The sequence below is a fragment of the Homarus americanus genome, unplaced genomic scaffold, assembly GCF_018991925.1.
Source record: "Homarus americanus isolate GMGI-L3 unplaced genomic scaffold, GMGI_Hamer_2.0 scaffold30108, whole genome shotgun sequence".
Taxonomy (NCBI): Eukaryota; Metazoa; Arthropoda; class Malacostraca; order Decapoda; family Nephropidae; genus Homarus; species Homarus americanus.
Window position 1 is genome coordinate 9,165,886 of NW_024748109.1, and position 26,943 is coordinate 9,192,828.

The following is a 26,943-nucleotide window of genomic DNA, read 5'->3' on the forward strand; positions in this document are numbered from 1 at the left end:
TAATAATAATAATAATAATTAACGGTTTATTGAAAAGTTCTGCAGCCCGAAGGCTGAAAATATACATTGGACATAAATGACTTATTACATACATTGGTGGTTTAACAAAAGCCTTCATTAGAGAAAGGTAAAGGAACATACAGTGAACATATAGATTATTGTAGGTGTTGAACAGCAAAAACGTAGTGTAGTAACTCCCTCCCAGATGGTGTTAGGAGGAACCTCACGTGGTGTAGTAGTTCCCTCACAGATGGTGTTATGAGGGGCCTCACGGGGTGTAGTAATTCTCACAGATGGTGTTAGAGGACCTCACGTGGTGTAGTAGTTCCCTCAGAGATGGTGTTGCGTGAGGGCTCACGTGGTGGTGCACCTCACAGAGGTGTGTTATGAGGGACCTGCAGGTGTAGTAATTCCCTTGCAGATGGTGTTATGAGGGGCCTCACGTGGTGTAGTAATTTCCTCACAGATGGTGTTATGAGGGACCTCACGTGGTGTAGTGATTACCTCACAGATGGTGTTATGAGGGACCTCACGTGATGTAGTAATTACCTCACAGATGGTGTTATGAGGGGCCTCATGTGGTGTAGTAACTCCCTCACAGATGGTGTTATGAGGGGCTCACGTGGTGTAGTAATTCCCTCACAGATGGTGTTATGAGGGGCCTCACATGGTGTAGTAATTCCCTCACAGATCGTGTTTAGTTTGAGGTGTTACTTTAATGTTCCTAGGATAGACGGATTAAGGGCTTTACCCTTTGGGCGTTAGCCAACTAAAATATTAAAAGTGTAGTCCAGTAATGAACGGGGTAAGCACAAATCCCTAATTTTTACTTTCTGAACTTGTATGAGTTGATGTTATCGTATATTATTATAATGTATTACTGCGCCTCAACAACAAGGTCTTTAAGCGCTTAGTCTCAGTTAATACATTCAACAGTCGTTAACAATAGAAAGCTAAAAGACTCTTAAATTTTGGTTGATACACGAGCCCCACCGAGGACAGGACTGTTGGGGCACAGATGTTGTAATACTTGTGTCTGTCTGTCATTCCAGTAACTTTTCTCTATACTTCGAGAAATAAGTCATTGTGGGAGTTAGTCCTGTGATGTGACCCACCACCGGGTCATTTAATACTGAGGTTATGCTGCCTACATATTTAAGCCTTCATACGAACTTTGTCACTTTATAAAGACAACTGATGACAGTTTACGACCACTTTCCTTGTGACTTGTAGAAGGTACCACACTACTACCACACACTGGAGTACCGTATAGGTAAAAGATCTGTAAACTAACTCATAACTAATGTATAGGTGAAGGTAAATCACTCTTAGCTGGAGAAAATCTAATGTATAAGAAAAACTAACATTGTATATATGCGTTATTGAAGACGTAAATATTTTCCCCTTCCTTGATACAAACTATTAATAGCCAACATACCACAGCACACCCCTCCCCTCCCCCTAAAATCACCAATTTATACTGATGTGTTTTCTTAGGGGAGATAGTCAACTTATATTCTTTCTGGGGACTTTAAGATATCGGTGAATACAAGAAAATTTCCATGTTGGAATGAGAGAATAATGTTTGGTGGGGGTAGAGAGGGCCCCGGGTAGGTCCAGTGGGATGTGGCTCCTTGTTGGCAGTATCCGGCACGTGTCTCAGGGGCTCCTCCTCCTCCTTCACCTCCTCCTCCTCCTCCTCCTCCTTCTTCTTCTTCTTCTCTTCTTCCTCCTCCTCCTCTTTCTTCTACCCCCCCTCCTCCTCTCCTCCTCTCCTACTCCAGGTCTTCATCAACTTCCTCCAAGACTTTCCATTTGGTTAAAAATCGTTCACTTTTTTTCCACATCCGCCATAGATATTTATTTAGTTACACACGACACTCAGTTAATATTGTTTAATACACTATATGGATGTAGTTAACTCTTATGGGAAAATATATGTGGGATTTATTTCATTTTTTGTGTGTTTTGGTCATTCTTTACGCACGATGTAAATACGTAATTATTTTTACACTATTTATTTATTTATTTATTTATTTATTTATTTATTTATTTATGTATTTAATTGCTTGTTTGCGTATTTGCTTGTTTTTTGTTTGTTTGTTTGTTTGTTAGTTTGTTTGACAACATATACTCTCGAGAAATATCAGACGTCAGTGTGAGAAGCGGCTTGTTGTGGTAGGACTGTACTGTTGCTGGGTACTGGAGGCTTGAAACCGTTATCAGGTTGTTAATACATTTTTTTGTTATTGTTCTAATTACAGAGAAGTTACCACGCAATAAACAGTGAAGCAGCTCACTGATATACCCTACCCCATTCCTTATAACTGTTGATTAATAGTTTGTTTACTAACTTACAATACGCGGTTAAATACCTTACGTGTTAAAGCGCTGTACATTGATACATTATACCATCAACATGCATGTTTATCCCTGTTCTTGATGACGTATGAGGGATAGGACGTTCATATATGCTAAGGACATGTTCTACTATGAAAGTCCCGTATCGTCGAAATTACTCTGTATGACCCACTCCAGATGCTTGGCCAGAACGATAAGCTTCCACAGGCTGCTGCTGCGCTTGTTGGTCACACCTTACATCATTTATTTTAATATTCATTTAAATATTTGGTAAGAAAGAAAAACTATTACTGTAGCATCATAATAGTATGAGTTCTTGCTCTAATATATCAGCTTTTGTTTTGGGTTTCCTGCGTGTGTGTGTGTGTGTGTGTGTGTGTGTGTGTGTGTGTGTGTGTGTGTGTGTGTGTGTGTGTGTGTGTGTGTGTGTGTAAGACTTTGCACGTTGTCAGAGTTCGTTATACTGCTTGACGCATTCTTTCTTGCATAGTCTGCATACTTTTCTACGCCTTCACGAGTATGCCTCACACAACCATAGTCTTGTAACTTGGTAATCCACACAAGAATTCAGTTATACGAGAACTAGATAGAAAAAATGTATATATATTGTGCACGGTCGTATGGTATTGCCTAGTTGAGGGAGAATTTTGTCCCTTGTATTTGTCGATAACATCATGCGTTGCAAAACTCTGTCAATTCGTGTATGTATAGATATAAAATATGTCGCCCGTTCCCCTACATATACAGGAAGTATTTACACGAGCACACACCTCCATAAAACATACTTAGCCCCCTCCAACGAGACTTTAACTGCCGTCCACCGTGTCAGAGGCAGTATGTACAGTGTATTATAGTGCTCATGTCGGTGAGTCACACAGCAGCCAGCCTGACTTAGCGGTCACTTTAGTGGAGAAAGTTGTAGTGCGTTATACTCTCTCTCTCTCTCTCTCTCTCTCTCTCTCTCTCTCTCTCTCTCTCTCACATACACATACATATGCAGCAGCAGCAAGCATCAGAAATGACTAATGTCCCCAAAAACAGTTGACAGTCGTGGGTCTGTGGTGGAGGGAGACATTGTGTGAGGGCTCCTGAAGGTTAGTGGGGCTTAACTAGCTGTCATCTTTAGTATCATTAATATCTGTATATAAACATAAATGCCTGTTTAAGTTGCTCTGTGTACATTTAAATTCACCTAAGTACGGTCCAAATAAAAATTAGTATTAATGCGTTTCGTTGCGTTCACATATACACTGGTTATGTACCCTCTGCTGAACTGTAAACCTGTACGTAATTTACTTGTATATATATATATATATATATATATATATATATATATATATATATATATATATATATATATATATATATATATATATTATCGACACACAAACACACACACACACACACACGTATGTATTATACTGGCTATTTAATGATTAATACGCCTATACAATACAGATAAACTATGTATTACTGACTAAATCAATCCTAAAGTGGACGCCTACGGACATATTCTTATTTTCCCTTGACTGATATGCTCAAAATAACCAGTCACAAGGAAAACATGGAATAACATAAACACACAAACATCGAGATACAATGACAGACGAACAGACAGACCTAAACAGATAGATAAAACTGAATGAGATAGGGAGATAAAAACAGAAGGACAAAATAAGAGATAGATAGAGAGCGTGAGAGAGAAACACAGAACGAGAGAGTGTGTGGGGAGGAGGTGCAGCCCAGGATGAACTGAGAATTATTCCCTTAAGGATTATGGCGATTTACGGCGCTAGGAGGAGACCAATTATTGGAACCGCTAGACGGAACACGCTGAAGTACGGGCTATGGAAACTTGGGGGAAGGAAATAGGGTAATGGGTGGAGGGTCATGGGATTACGTTTGGGCAAAGCGGCCATTTTGAAAAATGGCCGCCACAGCTGTTCACACCCCAATCCGGTTGGGGTACAATGTTCAAACTGACCATTGTGTGTCATAGTAACTGTATTCCAAGTCTCATACTTGTATTAATAAGTGTATGATTAACCCCAAAATGAGCCTTAAGCAACTGGACTATACAACACGATAAAGTATACAGAAGTCGGGGATTCGAGAAGTATAATAGAGGAGATGAAAAGATGTATGACAGTAAGGCGATGATGAAGCAGAGAGAGAGAGAGAGATGGATTAAGGTGATGTTGATGGTGTGAAGAAGAAGAAGAAAGGTAATGGGGTGAGAACGATGATGGAAAATTGCTAATGAACACCAAGAGAGATGATGATGATGATGATGATTATAAAATAACGTTGGTGTGGTAAGGATGGTACAAGGGTTCATGATGAAATCGTGGGGATGGTATTCTCCAACACCAGAATAATCTAAAGCACAAACGGTGTTATTGTCTTTCATAATAATCGGGATTTTCTTGAAACACGTTATTGAGTATTTTGTTTTTATTTGTTGTAACACTTTACGATATATTATATACATTTACAGATACAGTATATAGTTATTTAGAGGAAACATAGTTATGAGCTCCCGAGAGAGAGAGAGATGTGTTCTCTCATCTCTGACCATTAAAGACTCATTTGTCTAGGGGCGTGGAAGCCGGCAGGCGAGTTTGTCACAACTCTTACCAGCTGCATATGAAAAGGTCAGACAGATAGCCTCTGGTCCTGCTGTGAACGAAGGGTTATTGAGTAGTATACTGAGGTGCTTGTCAAACACACATAATGGTGCTAGAACAGTGAACCCGAATAGAAGTTTAAGGGGTAGTTGTCTGTCTGTCTGTCTGTCTGTCTGTTTGTTTCAGGATTTATCACTAGCTGTTTCTTTTAGACGTTTGACCTACTAGATGTATGTCCTTCCTGCTAGAACAAACTGATGCTCACCTAATTTGCATTTACTCATTGATTTATATACTGTATTTTTTTTTTATAATTCCTTTTAGTCTAAGTCCATACAAGTATTATTTTCTGATTAATATATTGAAGGCATAAAACTGTCCTGATAAGATTTAATACTCGAAATATTATTTTTATAACAACTGAGAAAGACATTACAGTTTCTCACAGAAATATGAATTCCTTTGCAACTTTTGCTCTTCCCTGACTCGACTGAAAATCATTTTAGGTCGTGAGAAACTGTCTTAACCCTGCCAGTGATAAAGTCTTGGTCACCCTCGTTAGTGTACATACTGGTAAAGAAACATTGTTATTAGTTTTAAGTGTGGTATTTCCTACTGATATTTTGATTATAAAAAATTCTTTACTACATTAAACATTTATTTCTTAACATTTATTTTCTTTATTTCCGAGATTAAATACCCGTCCAGGTTTGTGTACGTAGACTAAAAAATATCTTGAAACAAAGGCGATACTTATAAGGTAAATATCAATGTTAAAATAGTTTTTTACCGATAAGACATGTTAATGTTTATATTGTAAGCCTTCTGATCTTATCTAATCGTGTTTCACATCCTCAACTGGTTATGTGATGTTTAGGTTCGTCAGCATGTGTGTAAAACTGTTCCTTACACACACACACACACACACACACACACACGTATGTTCCCTGTGCATGGCGTGGGTGAGCTACTGTCGGCAATGTAATTATTATTAATATACTACTACTACAAAAAATAATAATAATAATAACCTCAGTTTTGGTAAGAATTTTAAAGCTACACCATAAGGAATAATGAATTAAATAATATTACTGAGTTTTATTCACTCTTCCATTACAACAATAGTTGGTCAAACTGTACGATATTTTTGAAGATAAATTTATTAACACCATTAACACTGAGGCGACACGGGCGGGTTCACGGACCAAGTTCCATTGGCGTATTTGATTATCCACCCATGATGACTTTTGTTCAGGACCATAAGAAGTAATTCATGGAAACAAACTACGGACTGTATAACTCTGTCACTAACTACGGCCATCAATTCTTGTGTCTGCAGTCCACGTCATTTCAAACCTGTCATACTTGTCAGTGTAGACTAAGGTCACAAGTGTCTGTGTTATGATGTACATTAATTTTAGTCAGAACAAATTATGTGCCATTTGTTTTGGGGGTAAATTTTCGTCTTGTGTTTTATCCATGCAGTGAATGTCCCTCTTGTGTCTGTAGAGTTTAAAGCGCTGTGAAATTACAGTATATCCTTACAGATGACGACACAGAATATGAAGACTATAGATCGTAACGACACAAAGCCAAGGATGATCTGTGTTGGTTGGTGTTCAGGACGATGAAATACGTCCCGCCGTGCTCTTCAGTGTAGTGTCAACAAATAATATCAGTTGTTTGTGAGTAATATCCTCGTCTGATTGCACCTTATACTCTGTGGATATTTACCCCTCCTGGAACACTGTTCGAGTCTTTCATTATTATATTTGTAAAACAGAACAACGTATGATTTTGGTGTTAGTGCGGCTGCAGGACTCGCAATAGTGGCAGCAGTTTATTGTAGCGACGGGATATAGTTTAGCAACACTAACTGCCGCCTGTGTTTTATTACATGTAGAGCAACGCTGGCCGCCTCCAACCCTCACTCTTAACTTACACTGAACACTATCCCATTTTTCCAACATTTAGTCTGATTTACTTCAACTGCAGGTTTTCGCTTTTCCTTCCTGGCTACAGTTTGTTCCTCGTTACCGGTGCAGCGAGAGGTTGAAGAGAGGTACTGGTGTGTGTCTGGGGTTCACCTTGGTCCTGTATCACGTCTCTCCATATTAGTTTGTCCACTCCTGCCATCCTCTGGTCTGACGTCTTTTCAATGATGCATAATGATAAAATAAATAACCTATGCCTACCAACCCGTATAACTCCCTGCCATAGTGTGCTTTTCCTATGTCATAATTATAACCTCAATTAGAAGTCATCAATGAATAGATATGACAGCGATGATCAACACTTGTTTATTTACTTCCTGCGCTTTGTATTTATTAAAATTTAGGAAAAGGGACAAAGTTCCCATGGGATTGGTCTATCACCCCTACCACAAAAAATACCCAGAAGACGAGAAGCTTGGAGAGACCAACAACACCCCCTGATAAGAAGTTGCCACAATACACTCTTTCACTCACACTGACTCATTCCATTGAAGTATATGAAAGTTATCAAGCGGAACACACGTGTGACTCTGACGGACGTATACGAACAATACCACTGAAATATTGGCCTGAATTTTGGGTTATCAATGATCAACTAGTTGGAGCACATCACCCTGACCCCAGACAAGTGAATTCTCAACCTCGTTACAATGGTCAGTGTGGATGAGTTTCAAGAGCGGTCAGAGGTCAAGGTCATGGGTCAAAGTTAATGATTTTGACCTTTTGGATGTCGATCATGATGGAGGTGAGCTTGTGGGGTGATGCTGCTGAGGTGGGAAATATTTAATTGGCTGAGAGGAGATCAGAGGTCAACATGGCGACTCACAGTGAAAATACTTCGTTTATTGACCTGCACCTCGCCAAGTCCTGGTGATTTCTACCCTTACTAAAACCTCGTGACCTCGTGACCTCTACCCCTGACCTTCCTTCACCAAGAGCTAGTGACCTCTGCCCTTGACTACCCACACCAAGATCTAACAACCTCTGACCATACCCTAACCTAGTGACCTCTGCCCTTGACCTGCCTTCACCGAGACCTAATGACCTCTGCCCTTGACATGCCCTCACCAACACCTAGTGACCTCTGACCTTGACATGCCCTCACCAACACCTAGTGACCTCTGACCTTACCACCCCTAGTCGCATCGGAATCGGTCTCAAACGTTTTCTATGTATATAATTATATTTTATTTTACACAAACAGATACACTAAGCATTTGATACCAATGACCCTTTTCTTTCAAGTAGTAACAATAAAGAGAGACTCGCCACGTTTCTTATTCAGATTATATCTTAATCAGTTTCTTAATTTAATTATCTAAAGAGGATGATTAGATGATTAGACCAGGTAATGCAGGCCCAGGTGGCATCCTCCTGGACAATCCTGAGACGACTTATACAATAATTATGTTTTATACTTGGTGCTGGTGGGTGACTGGCCTCCTCCATCCACTGGTCTGGAAATTTTGTGTGGTGGTGGTGGTGGGTGTTAAAGGTCACTAGGTGGTGTGTTGGAGGATCTCTCTGCTGTGCTAAATATTTTCCACCTTTAAATGTTGTGTCTTTTTGTTTATCTTCTCGACTTCATCATTTGAAGTAGAAGGATTTGTAGCTCATCATCACTTGCGTATTTATTCACAATTTTACTTAATGATGATTGCACCACTATGATTGTCAATAGAGGAACTGATATTCTCCATACTTACTATACTTACATACTTACTATTAACATATTGCGTTTGTCTGTCATCTTCAACATGCACAGTCCCCTTCACTGGTGCGTTTATAGGGGCTTGGTCATATAAACATTTCACAAATCATTATCTTTGAGGTGTTTGTTTTAATATTGTTTTAATTTGATTCCATAGTAAGTTTACTAGTGTTAGTTTCCTTCTGTCGAATGTAAACAAATACAGGACTGCCACACTGTATAAAACTTGACGAGTCCCTGTAAACGCACTAGTGAAGGAGACTGTACATAACAATTCCATAGATATATTTACCATGACTTTTCCTGCTAACAAAGTTCCCGTAATCTTAACTTATCAGCACTAAAACGTTTCTAATTATTCGTTTGTCTTCACCATAACCATTTATTTATTAATTCTCCACACATCTTTATTATAGAGATTAATGTGTGTTGTCCCCTGATTCAGAGTTTATATATGTGTGACAGTGGAAAGCGTTCTAACATAATGTATTCATTCACCACAAAGGACAAATTTAATTTTTTTCACGAGTTTTACGTAGGATGAAGACATTTTAATTACTTACTCTCTTGTTTTTTTGTTTATAGAACCATATAGTTTCATTCGTTGACTAAGACGCCAGTTTAATGCTCCCACAATATAAGTGAGGAATCATTAATTGCTTTTGATTGAGTTATATAATTTTGACTTACATCCACACATGTCACCCTTACACCCAGTAGTCCATCCTCATATATCCAGTTAGTTAGTCAGTCAGGTGGTCAGTCAATCAACCAGTCAGTAACTGTACCCGGCCTCTCCTCATAGACAGTCAGTAATCCATCACCGTCATCAGCCTCGTACAGTGACACTCATCTGGCCACTTCCTCCCCTTCCTCCTCCATTCACCTTCCCCTTCATGTGATCGTCATCCTCTCTGTCTCTTCGTCCGCTTTGTTCGTCTCGTCTACAGTACCAGCTGAGTATCATCCTCCGTGGACAGGTCGTTCCCTTGAAGCTATATTCAGGATTTCTTTTAGTTATCTAACATAAATATACAGTATATCTCACCATATTGTCATAGTGAAAGCTTTTTTTATTAATACGACTGCGTTCGTAGTTAGTGCCTAGTGATTGACACAAGCGAGCCGAGGGTACAGTAAACCCTGGCGTAAACTGGCCAGAGGTGGTGGAAACTTAGTGAGTCAGTCAGGTGTCAGACAATTAGAGATTGGCGCTCACAGAGGTGGTCACGTAGCTAAATAACACGAGAGGCATTTGTTTTACGGACGTGTAAAATTCTGCAGAGTAACGCACGTTGTTGTGATGTATGGCTACTGCCTTGTTCATTCACCCGGGTCAGGTAAGGTAATGGTGACGTCATGTCGTAAAGGTGTATTGATTTAACCACTTACAACACCCTTACACCCATCCATCCATCTCTCTCTGACACCTTCAACTCAATGTAATGACGATATAATGGGAGATAAAAGTTAAGGGGGGGGGGATGGGACGGTAGTATAATGGTTAAGTAAGGAGGGGAAAGGAAGGGGAAGGGAGATGTAAGAAGGGAGGGTAAGGTTTGGGGGAGAAGGCTAGGAAAGGAAGAAGAGGGGAGAGGGGAGAGTAAAAGGAAAGGATTGGGAAGGTAGAAGAGGAGAAAGGGATAGAGAATGGAAGAGAAGAAAGATGACAGGGGGGAAGGAATGAGAGATAAGAGGGGAAGAAGAGGGTATTAATGAATGGGTGAGAGTGGTGGAGAGGCTTGTAGGAGAGATGGATGTTGGTGTTGGGGAAAGATGGGGTTTGGTGGTGGTGTTGGAGAGAGATGAGGTGTGGTGGAAAGAGATGTGGGTGTGGTTAGTGGTGGTTGAGAGAGAGAGAGAGAGAGAGAGAGAGAGAGAGAGAGAGAGAGAGAGAGAGAGAGAGAGAGAGAGAGAGAGAGTGTGTTAAGGTCACAGTTACCATCCATCATAATCCTAGGTGCGTGATGACATACAGTAAAGGCGGGGTTAGTGAGTGCACGTGGGCGTGGACTAGTGTATAGACGACGTGGCGGCCTTCCTGCAGGTAGTGGAGGTCAGGTGGAGAACATGATGTAGAAGCAACCTAATTTACCTGTACAGTATTTCAATTTAACTTCCAATATGTATTTTTTTTATTTACCTTAAAAGGAAATTATTATCTTTGTATTATATTCTTATCTTAAAAATAGGTTCATGAAGGTGTTAGTTGCGTTTATTGTTCTTGATTTTGGTTGAAACTGAGTGAAAAATAAAATCCTCAGTAAAGGAATTTGACATCGATGGACCCGTCATTGTACAACCATAAAGATATAATACTGATGGTAATAATAGTTGTACTAGTTATAGTCTGGTAATTTGTATTTGTATTTATTTATTTTTTATTTTTGTATTTTTTTTTACGAGGGAATAACCCACCCGGGCACAGGTCATCGACCCACAACGAGCCTAGGGGGCGAAAAAATAAGAGTAAAAAGAAATTAAAAATTGAAAAGAAAAAGGGTATGTTAATCTACACCAAGATGCCGGAAAACCAGCTTTTTAAAGTGAGAAAGATTGTATGAGTGTGGAAACACAGAAGGAGACAGAGTATTTCACAGTTTGGCTGTGTAAGGAAAGGAGGAGGTACTATAACGGGTTATTCTAGTGTGACCGACATCCACAGAGAAACGGTGGGCACCGCGGGCAAGACGTGTGTTACGAGCCCACGGCCTTGCCGGCGATACACAGGATGCCAAATCCACCGAACATTGCCCGTTAAGTTCCTGGAATAGAGAGAGAGTGAAGCAACATTGCGGCGAAGAGAAAGGGAAGAAAGATTAAATTATCAACTAAAGGAGGAGAGTAAATAAGACGAAATGCCTTTGATTCCACCCTATCTAACAGTGGGACAGAAGAAGAGCCAACCCAGATATGAGAGCAGTACTCCAAGTTAGGATGAATGAATCCTTTATATACTTAAAGCAACTGGTCAGGAATGAAGTAGCTACGGCATCTGTACAGCATTCCCAGCTTTCGGGAGGCAGCTTTAGCAATGTTTTGATTGTGTGGCTTCCAAGACTTATTAGAGGAAATGGTGAGGCCTAGCATATCTATTTTAGAATTTGGCAGAATGATAACGTCATGAAATGTGATTGGTGGGAGATTATCTAATTTGGAAAGTGTAATTGGTAAATGCTGAGTTTTATTACAATTGAATTTAACCAAGTTTTTACCTCCCCATTCAGAGATGCTGCACAGATCCGCATTGATAGATGTAATGATGTCAGCTCTAGAAACAGATCTAGTTTGAGAGTTAGGGGGAAGGGGAAAATGTGAAGAAGAGTGAAGAGTAGAATCATCAGCGTAAGAATGGATAAAATTAGTCGTAGTGTGAAGTAAATCATTGGTAAAAAGAAGGAAGAGAGTAGGTGAAAGAACAGAACCCTATGGGACACCACTATTGGTAGAGAAAGAGCGAGAGTTCGATAATAATGACAATAATAATAGGAGTAATAATAAAATGATAGCATAATGTTGATAATCAGATAACAGGGTTAATAATTTGTGATAATAATAACAATTTAAAAGTAATATAAAAAAACAACAGTGATACTAATAACTACAATATTATTACCAGTAAATAATGATGATAACAACAATAATAATGAGACAACTTACAGGTATATGCTAACAATATAACAGTAAGAACATTGATATAAATAATATGATAAATGATAACATAATTTAATGACAATAATAACAAAATAATACAAAAGCAGTAAAATAAGATGACACACGGAACTACTGAAGAAAGTCAACAAAAGATGACTGGCAGTACACTGAGAGGACCACACGACCCAGCCACGGGGAGGCGTCGAGGAGAACCAAGAAGCAACCTGAGGGGAAACACAGACACAAAGGAGATTTTAATACGGTGAGGGGAACCTCTCTCACCAGCCCGGAAGATGACGGGGAGGTAAGGAGGGAGGAAGTGGGGGGTGGAGGAGGAGAAGTTAGTGGGAGGAAGGAGGATTGAAGGAAAGGGAAGATGGAGGAAAAAAATAAGGTATAGTTAAGGAGTTAGGGAGGGAAGGGGAGGTGTGATGGTGAGGAGATATGGAGAGAAGGAGAGGGAGGTATAATTGTTGAGAAGTGAGGGGGCGATGGGTGAGGGGAAGGGTCAATGATGAGGGGGGAAGGACGGGTGGAGGAGGAGGGGGTTGTACTGTAATATAATTTGTCAGTGGCGTTAATTCTGTAATCACTTCTTCTTTTATTCTTTCTACTCCATGTTTTCTTTTTCTTACTCCACGTGCCCTTCCCCTTCCTCTTATCCTCTTCCTCCCTTCTTCCCTCTCGTCCTCTTTATCCAAGTCCTTTTTCCGACCCTCTGCATTCTTCCTCTTTACTTTTCCTTCTCCTTCTCTCTTTCTTCCCCTTCCCTCTTTTCCTCCTCCTTCTGTTCTTCTTCATTATCTTTGTAACATCTTGTTAATTATTGCGTCTCGAGCTGACATCTTCTTAACCTCTGCATATACCAAGTTGACCTCCTGTGAACCACTGTATGTCTAAGTTGACCTCATGTGACCTCGGAATGGTTGCCTCTTGTCGTACCATCAAGACAGGAAGACACTATACAATTCCTTTACCAAATTGACTCGAATACATTATAATGATTTAAAGGTGAATTGAATGCAAATCCTCAGACATAAACAAAACCATACTAGGGGGGTTAATGGTCTGGTCTTTTGAAACATGTTATATTAAAGTAGTTTGTACTCGAACGAGGTGGCCAACTCACGCTGGGCTGTGTTTTTTATTTATTTGTTTTTTGTTTGTTTATCCAGTACTGACGTTCATTTTCATCTCCCTACCTTAGTCTTATCATCAGGTCTAAGAGTTAAGTTATTATCCTAAGTATATCAATTAAACACTCAGGTTTCTCTCTCTCTGGTCTTAAGCTGCGTTGGCAGATAAATAGTGACTTAGATAGGTAGATACAGGTAGCTCTCCTCAAGTGACCTACCTGGCTGTCTTGAGTAAGTCCTGAAGAGGTTATGAGTCGTCGTGATACACCGCCGTGCACCACCTTATCATTGTCGTGCTTTATACACCTACGACGCAAGAAAAAAATAACTATTTTCTCATTTTCATGGTTGAGTGAAGTAGATGGCCGGAGGTGACACGAGGATCCTCATATGCATTAAAAAAATCGTCTTGTATTATTTAAATGTAAATTGTACAAGAACGAGAATGTAGCTTTTGATCTAGAACCTAAAATTAGTGTAACTACAGTTCATCATTTGCAAATTACAATGGTGACCAAGAATGCCAAAAAAAAAAGCAATGATAATATTCTTTCGCGTTTTCCGATCGGTCCTGCTGGTGATGAGCATCGACGATTCTCTCTAAAATTGAGGAAATATGTCAAGGGTATACTTAGTCACGTGAGTATATCCTGTGTATTGTATCGATGTATCATATTAGTAATGGTCATGGTGGTTCGTGAAGCTTCATATTGGTCCAGCTCAATTGTTGTCTCCTGTTGTTCTGTTTGTAATTTATAGTGGAGATAGTTACAGAGGGTTGTAGCCATCATCCGTGTATACAAGCGGTTGTTATCGTACTCAGGGCAAGCCATTGAATTCAAGAGGTGAAATCATCGTAATCAAGGGGTTAAGTCACTACATTAAAAGACTGTCATCGTACTCAATAAGTTGTCATCGTATTCAAGGGGTTGCCATCGTACTCAAGGGGTTAAGGCATCATATTCTAGGGGTTAGTAAAGTCATTATACACAAGGGATTAATTTATCCTATTCTTTGAGTTAAGCCATCGTACTCAAGATCAAAAATCTTCGTATTCAAAGGGTTTAAGTCATCGTACTCAGGGGGTCAAGGCATCGAACTCAAGGGGTTAAGGCATCGAACTCAAGGGGTCAAGGCATCGAACTCAAGGGATTAAGACATCGAACTCGAAGGTTGCCAACATACTCTCGGGATTAAGTTATCGTACTTAATGGATGACAAAGACAGAATTGGGCAGCTTGGCCTTCATGCGCATTTGGTAGTTGTGCATGAATATTTTAACTTCTTGAGTTATTAATGTTTTAATGCACCACGACACAAAATCACACGTTCAATGCACTCACGCGTGGCTGGAAATGCATCATCATGTGCATAAACGTATTGATCTCAGTTCCTTCACACACACACAACACACACACACACACACACTGGAATGCGTTGATGAATATAGAATTATACATGACATGCTCTTGCCTGCTCAATCACACACACACACACACACACACACACATGTAAATATTAACTCTCTCTCTCTCTCTCTCTCTCATAACTCTCATAATACACAATCGTGGGTAATACTACAGATGGGCGCCGTACCTGAGTAAAGTGTGCATCATTCGCTAAAGCAGTACTGTACCTTAACGAGGTGGAAAACATCCAATTTTATCAGCCGACGATTCCCGTGATTCTCACTACAGGGAAGACTTGCCCTAATGTTGATGAATTTCTAAACAAAAGAACAGAATTGCCAAGATCATCACCAGGGGAATTTGTGCCTTCAGTAGAATGAATTTAGTGTGGTTTTCGTTGAGGTCTGTTATGTGGGTTACAGTTCTCTTTTCTTCACTAACACGTTCCTTCTTAACAGGTTACACCTCCTGGAGATGTGTGTGTGTGTGTGTGTGTGTGTGTGTGTGTGTGTGTGTGTGTGTGTGTGTGTGTGTGTGTGTGTGTGTGTGTGTGTGTGTGTGTGTGTGTGTGTGTGTGTGTGTGTGTGTGTGTGTGTGTGTGTGTGTGTGTGTGTGTGTGTGTGTGTGTGTGTGTGTGTGTGTGTGTGTGTGTGTGTGTGTGTGTGTGTGTGTAATAATAATAATAATAATGTGTGTGTGTGTGTGTGTGTGTGTGTGTGTGTGTGTGTGTGTGTGTGTGTGTGTGTGTGTGTGTGTGTGTGTGTGTGTGTGTGTGTGTGTGTGTGTGTGTGTGTGTGTGTGTGTGTGTGTGTGTGTGTGTGTGTGTGTGTGTGTGTGTGTGTGTGTGTGTGTGTGTGTGTGTGTGTGTGTGTGTGTGTGTGTGTGTGTGTGTGTGTGTGTGTGTGTGTGTGTGTGTGTGTGTGTGTGTGTGTGTGTGTGTGTGTGTGTGTGTGTGTGTGTGTGTGTGTGTGTGTGTGTGTGTGTGTGTGTGTGTGTGTGTGTGTGTGTGTGTGGGGATAAAGCTGGGATTCCTTTGCCTATTATAGGTTAAATTGGTTAAAGAAGTCTCTGTGGTGTTGGCGTAAGTTGATTTTGTGAAATAATCATATCTTGAGTGTAGTGTTGTCTTGAGTGTAGTGTTGTGTTGGTTGTGTTGTCTTGAGTGTAGTGTTGTCTTAAGTATGTAGTGTTGTTGTCTTGGGTAGTGTTGTCTTGGGTGTAGTGTTGTCTTGAGTGATGTTGTCCTGGGGTAGTGATGTCTTGAGTGTATTGTCTTCAGTGTAATGTTGTCTTGGTGTAGTGTTGTCTTGGTTGATGTTGTCTTGAGTGTAGTGTTGTCTTGAGTGTAGTGATGTCTTGAATTAGTGATCTCTTGAGTGTAGTGATGTCTTGAGTGTAGTGTGTGTCTTGGTGTGAGTGTTGTCTTGGTGTAGTGTTGTCTTGGGTGTAGTGATGTCTTGAGTGTAGTGGTTCTTGAGTGTAATGATGTCTCAGAGTGCAAGCCGTGCTTGACCCTCAGCTGGTTAATGAAGTACTGCTTCGTCTTTGAGGCAGCGCCCTAGCGATAGTAATTTATTCGTTCGTGACATAAAAGAATTGTAATAATTTTAATAGTCATGCATGTGTCAGAAAGTACTCAGGGTGCACAGTACTGAGAGTTGCGTTGATATATATATATATATATATATATATATATATATATATATATATATATATATATATATATATATATATATATATATATATATATATTATGTGAAAAGAGATTTATAAATATATTTCGTCCTTTTTAATGAAAAGAAATTAAGTCATATTTATTCTAGATATCCGTTTGAAGGAAAAGAAAGTAACAAAAATTACATTAATACAGTCGTTGTCCTGATATTCCTTCATTAAGGAGGAGAAAGACTTTTTAGGTTATGTTGAACTGACAGATAAGTAGTGGTCCCTACAGCCCCACAGGTGAGTGGTCCCTACCGACCCCACAGGTAGTGGTCCCTATATGGTCCTACCCAGCCCCCACGGAGTGGTGGCCTACAGCCCCAGGTGTGGTCCCTACGGCCCCCACAGTAGTGGTCCTACAGCCCCTGGGTGATGGTCCCTACCAGCCCCCAGGTAGTGGTCCCTACCTGCCCCACAGGTGTTACCCGGCCCCCACAGGTAGTGGTCCCTACCCGGCCCCCCACAGGTAGTGGTCCCTACCCGACCCACAGGTAGTGGTCCTTGCCGGCCCCCCCACAGGTAGTGGTCCCTACCCGGCCCCCACAGGTAGTGGTCCCTACCCCCCACAGGTGAGGTCCCTACCCGACCCCACAGAGTGGTGGTCCCTACCCAGCCCCCACAGGTAGTGGTTCCGGTCCCACAGGTAGTGGTCTCACCAGCCCCCCACAGGTAAGTGGTCCCCAGTCCCCCACAGGTAGTGGTCCCCACCCGGCCCACAGGTAGTGGTCCCACCAGTCCCCACAGGTGGTGGTCCCTACCGGCCTTACAGGTAGTGGTCCCTACCAGCCCCCCCACAGGTAGTGGTCCCTACCAGGCCCCACAGGTGGTGGTCCCTACCCAGTCCCCACAGTTAGTAGTCCCTACCCGGCCCCCCACAGGTGATGGTCTCACCGGCCCCCACAGGTAGTGGTCCCCAGTCCCCACAGGTAGTGGTCCCTACCAGTCCCCCACAGGTAGTGGTCCCCAGCCCCCACAGGTAGTGGTCCCTACCCCAGCCCCCTGAGTAGTGGTCCTACCCGGCCCCACAGGTAGTGGTCCCCATACCCGGTCCCAATCCCCACGGAGTGAGCTGGTCCCTACCCAGCCCCCCCACAGGTAGTGGTCCTCACCCCAGCCCCCACAGGTAGTGGTCCCTACCGGCCCCACAGGTAGTGGTCTACAGCCCCCACAGGTGACAGGTCCCTCCAGCCCCACAGGCGTGGTCCCAGCCACAGGTGGTGTCTACCCGACCCCACGGGTGGTGGTCCTGGCCCCCAGGTGGTGGTCCCTACCCGGTCCCAGGAGTGGTCCCACCAGCCCCACAGGTGGTGGTCCCTACCAGCCCACAGGTAGTGGTCCCCGGACCCCACAGGTGGTGGTCCCTACCCCACAGGTAGTGGTCCCGGTCCCCACAGGTGGTGAATTCTGGCCCCACAGGTAGTGGTCCCCCGGCCCCACAGGTAATGGTCCTACCCAGACCCCACGGTCAGTGGTCCCTGGCCCCACAAGGTAGTGGTCCCTACCCGGTCCCCAGGTAGTGATTCCCTCTTGGCCTGAGTAGTGGTCCCTGACCCCACAGGTAGTGGTCCCTACCCGGCCCCACAGGTAGTGGTCCCCACCCGGTCCCCTGGTAGTGGTCCCTACCCGGCCCCCACAGGTAGTGGTCCCTACCCGGTCCCCACAGGTAGTGGTCCTCCAGCCCCTGAGAGGTGGTCCCTACCCGGTCCCCACAGGTAGTGGTCCCTACCCAGCCCTGAGTAGTGGTCCCTACAGACACATGCTAGTGGATCTACCGCCCAGGTGGTCCTCCAGCCCAGGTAGTGGTCTACCCCCACATGTGGAGTCCTACCCGCCCCACAGGTAGTGGTCCTACCTGGCCCACAGGTAGTAGTCCCTACCCCAGGTCCCACAGGTAGTAAGTCCCTACCCAGCCCCCAGAGTAGTGGTCATACCACCCCCACAGACATAGTCCCTACCCACCCCACAGGTAGTGGTCCCCAGCCCTCACAGGTAGTGGTCATACCCGGCCCCCCACAGGTAGAGTGGTCCTACCCGGCTCTCACAGGTGAAGTGGTCCCTACCCGGTCCCCACAGGTGGTCCCTACCAGCCCCCCCAGGTAGTGGTCCTTACCCGCCCCACCAGGTAGTGGTCCCTTGGCTCCACAGGTAGTGGTCTACAGCCCTCTGAGTAGTGGTCCCCGGTCCCCACGAGGTAGTGGGTCTCCCGGCCCCCCACAGGTGTGATGGTCATGCCGCCCAGGTAGTGGTCCCTACCCGCTCCCACAGGTAGTGGTCCCTACCCAGCCCTCAGAGTAGTGATCCCTACAGTCCCCAGAGTAGTGGTCCCTACCCGGCACAGGTAGTGGTCATACCCGCCCCCACAGTGGTCCCTACCAGCTCTCACAGGTAGTGGTCCTACCCAGCCCTCATAGGTAAGTGGTCTCCAGCCCCCCACCACACAGGGGCCAGGGGCACATCATTACCCACTCCCCTGATGATCTTAACAACACCTGGGGCAGGTGGTCATCATTACACTCATTGTGCCAATTTCCTCGTAAGGTTATTAGACTTTTTACCTTTTCTTCTTTCTTTCCTTATGCACATTGGCAGGTGTGCCGAATGACATTTGTCTGTGTCTCTGTCTCTATCTGTCGTCTATCTGTCTGTCTGTCCTGTCTGTCCGTCCGTTACACATGCGTTTTGTGCGTATTTCTGGCATTTAGAATGGACCATAACTAAACTTAAAACCCAATAAGTTTAGGTCATTTTAATCTAAGGTACAGATGACTGTTGCTGGAAATATCATAACCCAACACAGGTGGTGTAATTTACTCCATCTATCACTCAATGAGTGTGGCCAGTGTCGGTCATATAAGGTGCGTCGTCATGCTCAGCGTAGATTACTCTAATATAACACAAAGCCTCAGTCTGGTCCCAAGTAAAGGAGCCTGACGAGGGACGATGTCGCTAATCCTCGCTAATTCTGGAGGCTGTGCTTTATAGTCCCTGACGTCTGTTGACTGGACTGTCGCACCAGCAGTGTCTTAGGGGTGAGGGGCGAATGGGATGGGAAGGGGCTGGGGGACTTTGGGGAGGATGAGAGGTAGGACTGAGAAGGGAAGGGGGATAAGGAAGAGCGAGAGGAATGGGAAGGGAGACGTATGTGAAAGGAGACTATGGGAAGGAGAGGGGCAGGAGAGCGGATGGGGAGGGTAGGTTTGGGAACCTTGGACACACGGTCTACTAACAGGGCTCAATAGCGACTCTTCGTCACGGTGAAGTACAATAATTGAACTTTCAGATTTACATTAAACACTAAACTATGTTAATCCAGTACTTCAGAGTTACATACACGTCAGGTAACTGTTGGATAATATTTTTCGCTTCTGAAATGTATAGTTATATTGTTATCTCAGGAAGAATATGGCCGTTTTAAGAAAAGGAGATAATGTTTTGTTTGAAGTATGAATTTAATATTTTTATAGAGAGAGAACAGGTGTAGAGGCTGATCGTTTTTAAAAGTGTAGGGAAAAATACCTGGCCTGAAGTGAGAGAACGAATACACTTATGTGTTAAACAGTTAAAGGTAACTGAGAAACTAGGTTTCGGAATAATTATAAGACTTGAGGTGATTAAAGAGACGTTGGCAGTATGATGGCACAGAAGTTGAATGATTTGTTCGGAAAAATATGAAATGAAGAAAATATACTAGGTGATTGTAAAATGGCTCTTATGATACTTAAACATAAGGAAGTGGAAGTGGCATGAGTAAGGTACTTCTTGTGCACAAGATAAAGGCAAAATAAAGTGAGCCTATGATGTGGTGACTCATAAGAAGTGGTCAAGTTGGTGGCCTGTGAACACGATGTTGAGAGCAGAGGAGGAAGGGTGTTTGAGAGAGGATACTGATGAAGACGATGATTATGGGGTTAGAGGCTGATGAACTGAGAGAAAACGAGGAAGTGTAATTGGACATAGACAGTGAGAAGGTGGATACTTAAGTGTCAGACTAAGGACATAAAGGTTAACGGTAATAAAGATAATGAACAGAATTACAAGTTAATATAGAAAATATTTTGACAGGAAAAAAATTATATCTACAATAAAAAACAATATGCCACCCATCCACTGTCTCAAGTAGATGTGAAGCGCCATAGCTGCTCACCAAGGCACTTTGAAGATAAAGATACCAGTCTGCAAAAATACAGTCCTGCAGAAATACTGTAGAACCACTGTATGATACAGGTCAGAACAGATGGAGAAGCCAATTAAGTTGAGAGATATCAACAGTTACATCCAAGACAAATATCGCAAATAAAAATAAAAATAAAAGAAAGAGGATCGAGATGTGGTATGCACATGGCAGACTGCCCCAAGATTGTCATGGTGAGAAACCAGAAGGCAGGAGACGCAACAGAGAAAAAGATGGCGAGATAACGTTGAGCAGGACGTCCATGTTGGAAGCAAGTGTGAGAGATAGAAAAATTGCTCGAGGACGCCCTTAGACAGAGGATGGTTGGAGAGTCATTCATGGGAGAATCAAATGCCGACGGCTCTGGGTACCTCAAAGGTGAATCTGTCTTTATGGTTTGAAATATTTACATAAACATTAAATTATACAAACCCGAGGCTGCACAAGTCCACATATTTTTACTGCTCTAACTAAAGTGATGTGTGTAAAAAAAACAACAATAAAATGCCGTCAGAGCACATGGTCCTGGTAGAGGCATGGAACATCTGTAGTCCTTCAGGAAAACTTCAACATCTGTGGTCCTGGTGGTGGAAGCTTGCATCTGGTCCTGGTGGGGAAGACTTGAACATCTGTGGTCTGTGGGGGAAGACTTGAACATCTGTGGTCCTGGTGGGGAAGACTTGAACATCTGTGGTCCTGGTGGGGAAGACAGAACATCTGTGGTCCTGTGGGAAGACTTGAACATCTGTATCCTGGTGGGGAAGACTTAAACATCTGTGGTCCTGGTGAGCTTGAACATCTGTAGTCTGGGAAAACTTCAACATCTGTGGTCCTGGTGGTGGAAAATTTGAACATCTGTGGTCCTGGTGGTGGAAGACTTGAACATCTGTGGTCCTGGTGGTGAAGACTTGAACATCTGTGGTCCTGGTGGTGGAAGACTGAACACATCTGTGGTCCTGTGGGGAAGACTTGAACATCTGTGGTCCTGGTGGGGGAAGACTTGAACACCTGTGGTCCTGGTGGGGGAAGACTTGAACATCTGTGGTCCTGGGGGGAAGACTTGAACATCTGTGGTCCTGGTGGGGGGAAGACTTGAACATCTGTGGTCCTGGTGGGGAAGACTTGAACATCTGTGGTCCTTTTGGGGAAACTTCAACATCTGTGGTCCTGGTGGTGAAGACTTGAACATCTGTGTCCTGGTGGGGGAAGACTTGAACATCTGTGGTCCTGGTGGGAAGACGGACATCTGTGGTCCTGGTGGGGAAGACTTGAACATCTGTGGTCCTGGTGGGGGAAGACTTGAACATCTGTGGTCCTGGTGGGGAAGACTTGAACATCTGTGGTCCTGTGGGGGAAGACTTGAACATCTGTGGTCCTGGTGGGGGGAAGACTTGAACATCTGTGGTCCTGGTGGGGAAGACTTGAACATCTGTGGTCCTTTGGGGAAAACTTCAACATCTGTGGTCCTGGTGGAAGATTTGAACATCTGTGGTCCTGGTGGTGGAAGACTTGAACATCTGTGGTCCTGGTGGTGGAAGACTTGAACATCTGTGGTCCTGGTGGTGGAAGACTTGAACATCTGTGGTCCTGTGGGGGAAGACCTGGAACATCTGTGGTCCTGGTGGGGGAAGACTTGAACATCTGTGTCCTGGTGGGGAAGACAGAACATCTGTGGTCCTGGTGGGGAAGACTTGAACATCTGTGGTCCTGGTGGGGGAAGACTTGAACATCTGTGGTCCTGGTGGGGGAAGACTTGAACATCTGTGGTCCTGGTGGGGAAGACTTGAACATCTGTGGTCCTGGTGGGGGAAGACTTGAACATCTGTGGTCCTGGTGGGGAAGACGAACATCTGTGGTCCTGGGGAAGACTTGAACATCTGTGGTCCAGGGGAAGACTTGAACATCTGTGGTCCTGGTGGGGGAAGACTTGAACATCTGTGGTCCTGGTGGGGAAGACTTGAACATCTGTGGTCCTGGTGGGGGAAGACTTGAACATCTGTGGTCCTGGTGGGGAAGACTTGAACATCTGTGGTCCTTTTGGGGAAAACTTCAACATCTGTGGTCCTGGTGGTGGAAGATCTGAACATCTGTGGTCCTGGTGGTGGAAGACTTGAACATCTGTGGTCCTGGTGGTGGAAGACTTGAACATCTGTGTCCTGGTGGTGGAAGACTTGAACATCTGTGGTCCTGTGGGGAAGACTTGAACATCTGTGGTCCTGTGGGGGAAGACTTGAACATCTGTGGTCCTGGTGGGGAAGACTTGAACATCTGTGGTCCTGGTGGTGGAAGACTCTCAACATCTGTGGTCCTGGTGGGGAAGACTCTGAACATCTGTGGTCCTGGTGGGGAAGACTTGAACATCTGTGGTCCTGGTGGGGAAGACTTGAACATCTGTGGTCCTGGTGGGGGAAGACTTGAACATCTGTGGTCCTGTGGGGGAAGACTTGACATCTGTGGTCCTGGTGGGGAAGACTCTGAACATCTGTGGTCCTTTTGGGGAAAACTTCAACATCTGTGGTCCTGGTGGTGGAAGATTTGAACATCTGTGGTCCTGGTGGTGGAAGACTTGAACATCTGTGGTCCTGGTAGGAAGACTTGAACATCTGTGGTCCTGGTGGTGGAAGACTTGAACATCTGTGGTCCTGTGGGGGAAGACTTGAACATCTGTGGTCCTGGTGGGGGAAGACTTGAACATCTGGTCCTGGTGGGGAAGACTTGAACATCTGTGGTCCTGGTGGGGGAAGACTTGAACATCTGTGGTCCTGGTGGGGAAGACTCTGAACATCTGTGGTCCTGGTGGGGGAAGACTTGAACATCTGTGGTCCTGGTGGGGGAAGACTTGAACATCTGTGGTCCTGGTGGGAAGACTTGAACATCTGTGGTCCTGGTGGGGGAAGACTTGAACATCTGTGGTCCTGGTGGGGGAAGACTTGAACATCTGTGGTCCTGGTGGGGAAGACTTGAACATCTGTGGTCCTGGTGGGGGAAGACTTGAACATCTGTGGTCCTGGTGGGGAAGACTTGAACATCTGTGGTCCTGGTGGGGAAGACTCTGAACATCTGTGGTCCTTTTAGAAAACTTCACATCTGTGGTCCTGGTGGTGGAAGATTTGAACATCTGTGGTCCTGGTGGTGAAGACTTGAACATCTGTGGTCCTGGTGGTGGAAGACTTGAACATCTGTTGTCCTGGTGGTGGGAAGACTTGAACATCTGTGGTCCTGTGGGGGAAGACTTGAACATCTGTGGTCCTGTGGGGGAAGACTTGAACATCTGTGGTCCTGGTGGGGAAGACTTGAACATCTGTGGTCCTGGGGGAAGACTGAACATCTGTGGTCCTTTTGGGGAAAACTTCACATCTGTGGTCCTGGTGGTGGAAGATCTGAACATCTGTGGTCCTGGTGGTGGAAGACTGAACATCTGTGGTCCTGGTGGTGGAAGACTTGAACATCTGTTGTCCTGGTGGTGGAAGACTTGAACATCTGTGGTCCTGTGGGGAAGACTTGAACATCTGTGGTCCTGTGGGGAAGACTTGAACATCTGTGGTCCTGGTGGGGGAAGACTTGAACATCTGTGGTCCTTGGTGGAAGACTTCAACATCTGTGGTCCTGGGGGGGAAAACTTCAACATCTGTGGTCCTGGTGGGGAAAACTTCAACATCTGTGGTCCTGTGGGAAGACTTGAGTGAACAACATGGAGGATGGTGAGGAGGAGGTGCGTAAGGAAGGAAAGCCTTCACCCTACAGGACTGGCCCACCTCGTCATCCTTAATTCCTTGCTTACACGAGGCCAGGAGAGACACGCACTCTTGTTTCCCTAAGGGTGTGTGTGTGTGTGTGTGTGTGTGTGTGTGTGTGTGTGTGTGTGTGTGTGTGTGTATAAAGAGCCTCATAGATCATCTTGTCCGGTCCGGTGCTGTGGTGGTCCTTGGGTACACATAGAGAGCGCTCTCTCTCTCTCTCTCTCTCCAGTAACCCCCTATACTCCCATGGTTCTGCTGCCTCAACCTATAATTTGTCACATATATTCTGGATATACTGTACGCTTGATTCATGTATATCATATTAATTAAAGCTTATTATGTCTCTTCTGTTCAGTGATTCGCCTCTTGTATTGATTCGTTAGAATTTTACTTCCTCATTGGTTTAATTCAGTTCATGTACGTCTGTCATCGTGTTGTGTATACCTGTAATAAATTATCACCAAGTTTTACCATATTTCTGTCTTTTTTCGTCATTTTCTGTTTGATTTTATTTTTGATAATTGTAAGTTTTAAGTTAGTAAGTGTAGCTTATAATATTTACCTATGTCTTCACCTTCGTGGTCAGTAACCTTTTAAATAGTCATGATGTAGTTGTTTCTAAAAATGAGTCGTTTGTGACACCAATTCCCACTCAACTCATAACAACCATGAATCATCCGTGTCTCCCAGCATGGTACTGATTTATGCTCACGGGGCACGAGGTCTGACAGAGTGCCCTGGGACGCGTGACACTTATAAAGAAAAATAAGAAGAGTTCTTCCTCTCCAAAAGTGTTTCCTGAGATATATCATTTGATTTGTTTTTACAGTGACTTACTTTCCAAACCTTTACACAATATTGCCTTGACAACAGACTCGGTAACTTACATAACATTTCGACTGTCCTTCCAAGACTCTTATAGTAACATTGTTGGTGAGACTACTTACTCACTCACTCACTCACTTACTCACTTACTCATTAACTCATTCGTTCATCCAATCACAGCTCATTCCTTAATCCCTCTCTCACTCACTCATTCATACGCTTAATCCTTGATCCACTCCAAGATTCACTCACTGCCTGACCTACTCACTTGTTCACCCGAATTTACTCATTTGCCAGGATAGGTGAAGAGTAGGTGAGAGTAGGTGGAAGGGTAGGTGGAAACTAGGTGAAGGGTAACTGGAGGGTAGGTGAAAAGTAGGTGAATGGTAGGGTTAAGGTAGGGAAGGTGAAGGGTAGGTGCGGGGATAGATGGAGGGTAGGTGCAAGGCCAGGAGAGAGGAGAAACTGGTGTCTTCCTCCCCTTCACAAGTTTCAGGGGCGACGATACTCCCCGCCCTCTCTAGTAGTGAGTTATGACGCGTGTATGAATTTACGAGGCTGGTGGAGAGGGGTGAGGCGGGTAGACCAGACACGAGCACTGATAAATTCTTGTCTCTCGTCTTATGGTCTATTTTTTATGGGATTGGTGGGAATTTTTTTTTCCCTCGAGAATTTAAAAGGGTACTGAGATCTGAATGACCTTCTTCTTCTTCATTTCTTCTTCTTCCTCCTCCTCCTCCTCCTCCTCGGTCATGCAATACGGAGAAAAAAAAATAAAGCGAGACATTGTGATAGATATAGCCTGCTGGTGAATTACAAAGGGCGTAAGTATTTTTCTTTCGATCACAAAATTGACTTTGATAAAAAAAAAACGAATAAGCTGATCTGCACGCGACCTGATGTGTCTTATCTAGTGCTAGAGAGAGAGAGAGAGAGAGAGAGAGAAAAAGGAATTATTCAGTAAAATTGACGTATCAGTTTACCCTGAATCACCATATGTATAGACAATGCAAGTATTACAATATACATATATTTTGACAGTGCAGATATACAAACAACGTAACTAGACATTGCGGGTATGTACGCTTCAGTAAATAATAAGTCGATTTGACCGAAGATCTCCATTAAACCCACCAGATACTTATTTCCAGTTAGCTCCTGTGTTATTGTTGGCAGCTGCATGTGCCGTGGAGACCTTTAACACCTGTACAATTACATACCTGAGTGGTCCCTCATCTGTGATCTTTGACAACTGGGCTGTGTTATTATTAGCTACTGACGACGACATTATGAAGTGTTTAAATGTTATGTATACAACGACAGAGACAGACATAGAGACAGACATAGGGACAGACATAGAGACAGATAAACATTTTGTAAGAGACTTCACCCATAAGAAGAAGGTATAGGAGAAGGGAAGACTTATATAGACACACACACACACACAGAGTTAGGGTGGCGGTGTTTTACTACTGTTGGTAAAGTGTTACTGGTACTGATGGTGATGCACCTATAGTCTGTCTTAATTCTTGAAAGATTGTTGTGTTAAGTATTTTTTCTTCTGTCTGTCTGTAACATTCCTCCAAAGGATCT

At 43.7% G+C, this 26,943-nt stretch overlaps 1 protein-coding gene across 1 annotated transcript in view; it reads right to left on the reverse strand.

The window, feature by feature from the left end:
* The window catches only part of LOC121880113 (extensin-2-like), a 33,642-nt gene extending 7,004 nt beyond the window's left edge, over window positions 1–26,638 (reverse strand). The window contains exons 1-8 of the mRNA XM_042387169.1: window positions 26,571–26,638; window positions 24,258–24,421; window positions 23,957–24,121; window positions 23,473–23,822; window positions 23,084–23,215; window positions 22,387–22,880; window positions 21,794–22,192; window positions 21,294–21,537 (exon numbers count right to left, since the gene is read on the reverse strand). Of these exons, the coding sequence (XP_042243103.1) occupies window positions 21,294–21,537; window positions 21,794–22,192; window positions 22,387–22,880; window positions 23,084–23,215; window positions 23,473–23,822; window positions 23,957–24,121; window positions 24,258–24,421; window positions 26,571–26,638 (2,016 nt within the window). The remainder of the gene's footprint in view (window positions 1–21,293; window positions 21,538–21,793; window positions 22,193–22,386; window positions 22,881–23,083; window positions 23,216–23,472; window positions 23,823–23,956; window positions 24,122–24,257; window positions 24,422–26,570) is intronic.
* Between the last annotated feature and the right edge of the window lie 305 nt (window positions 26,639–26,943).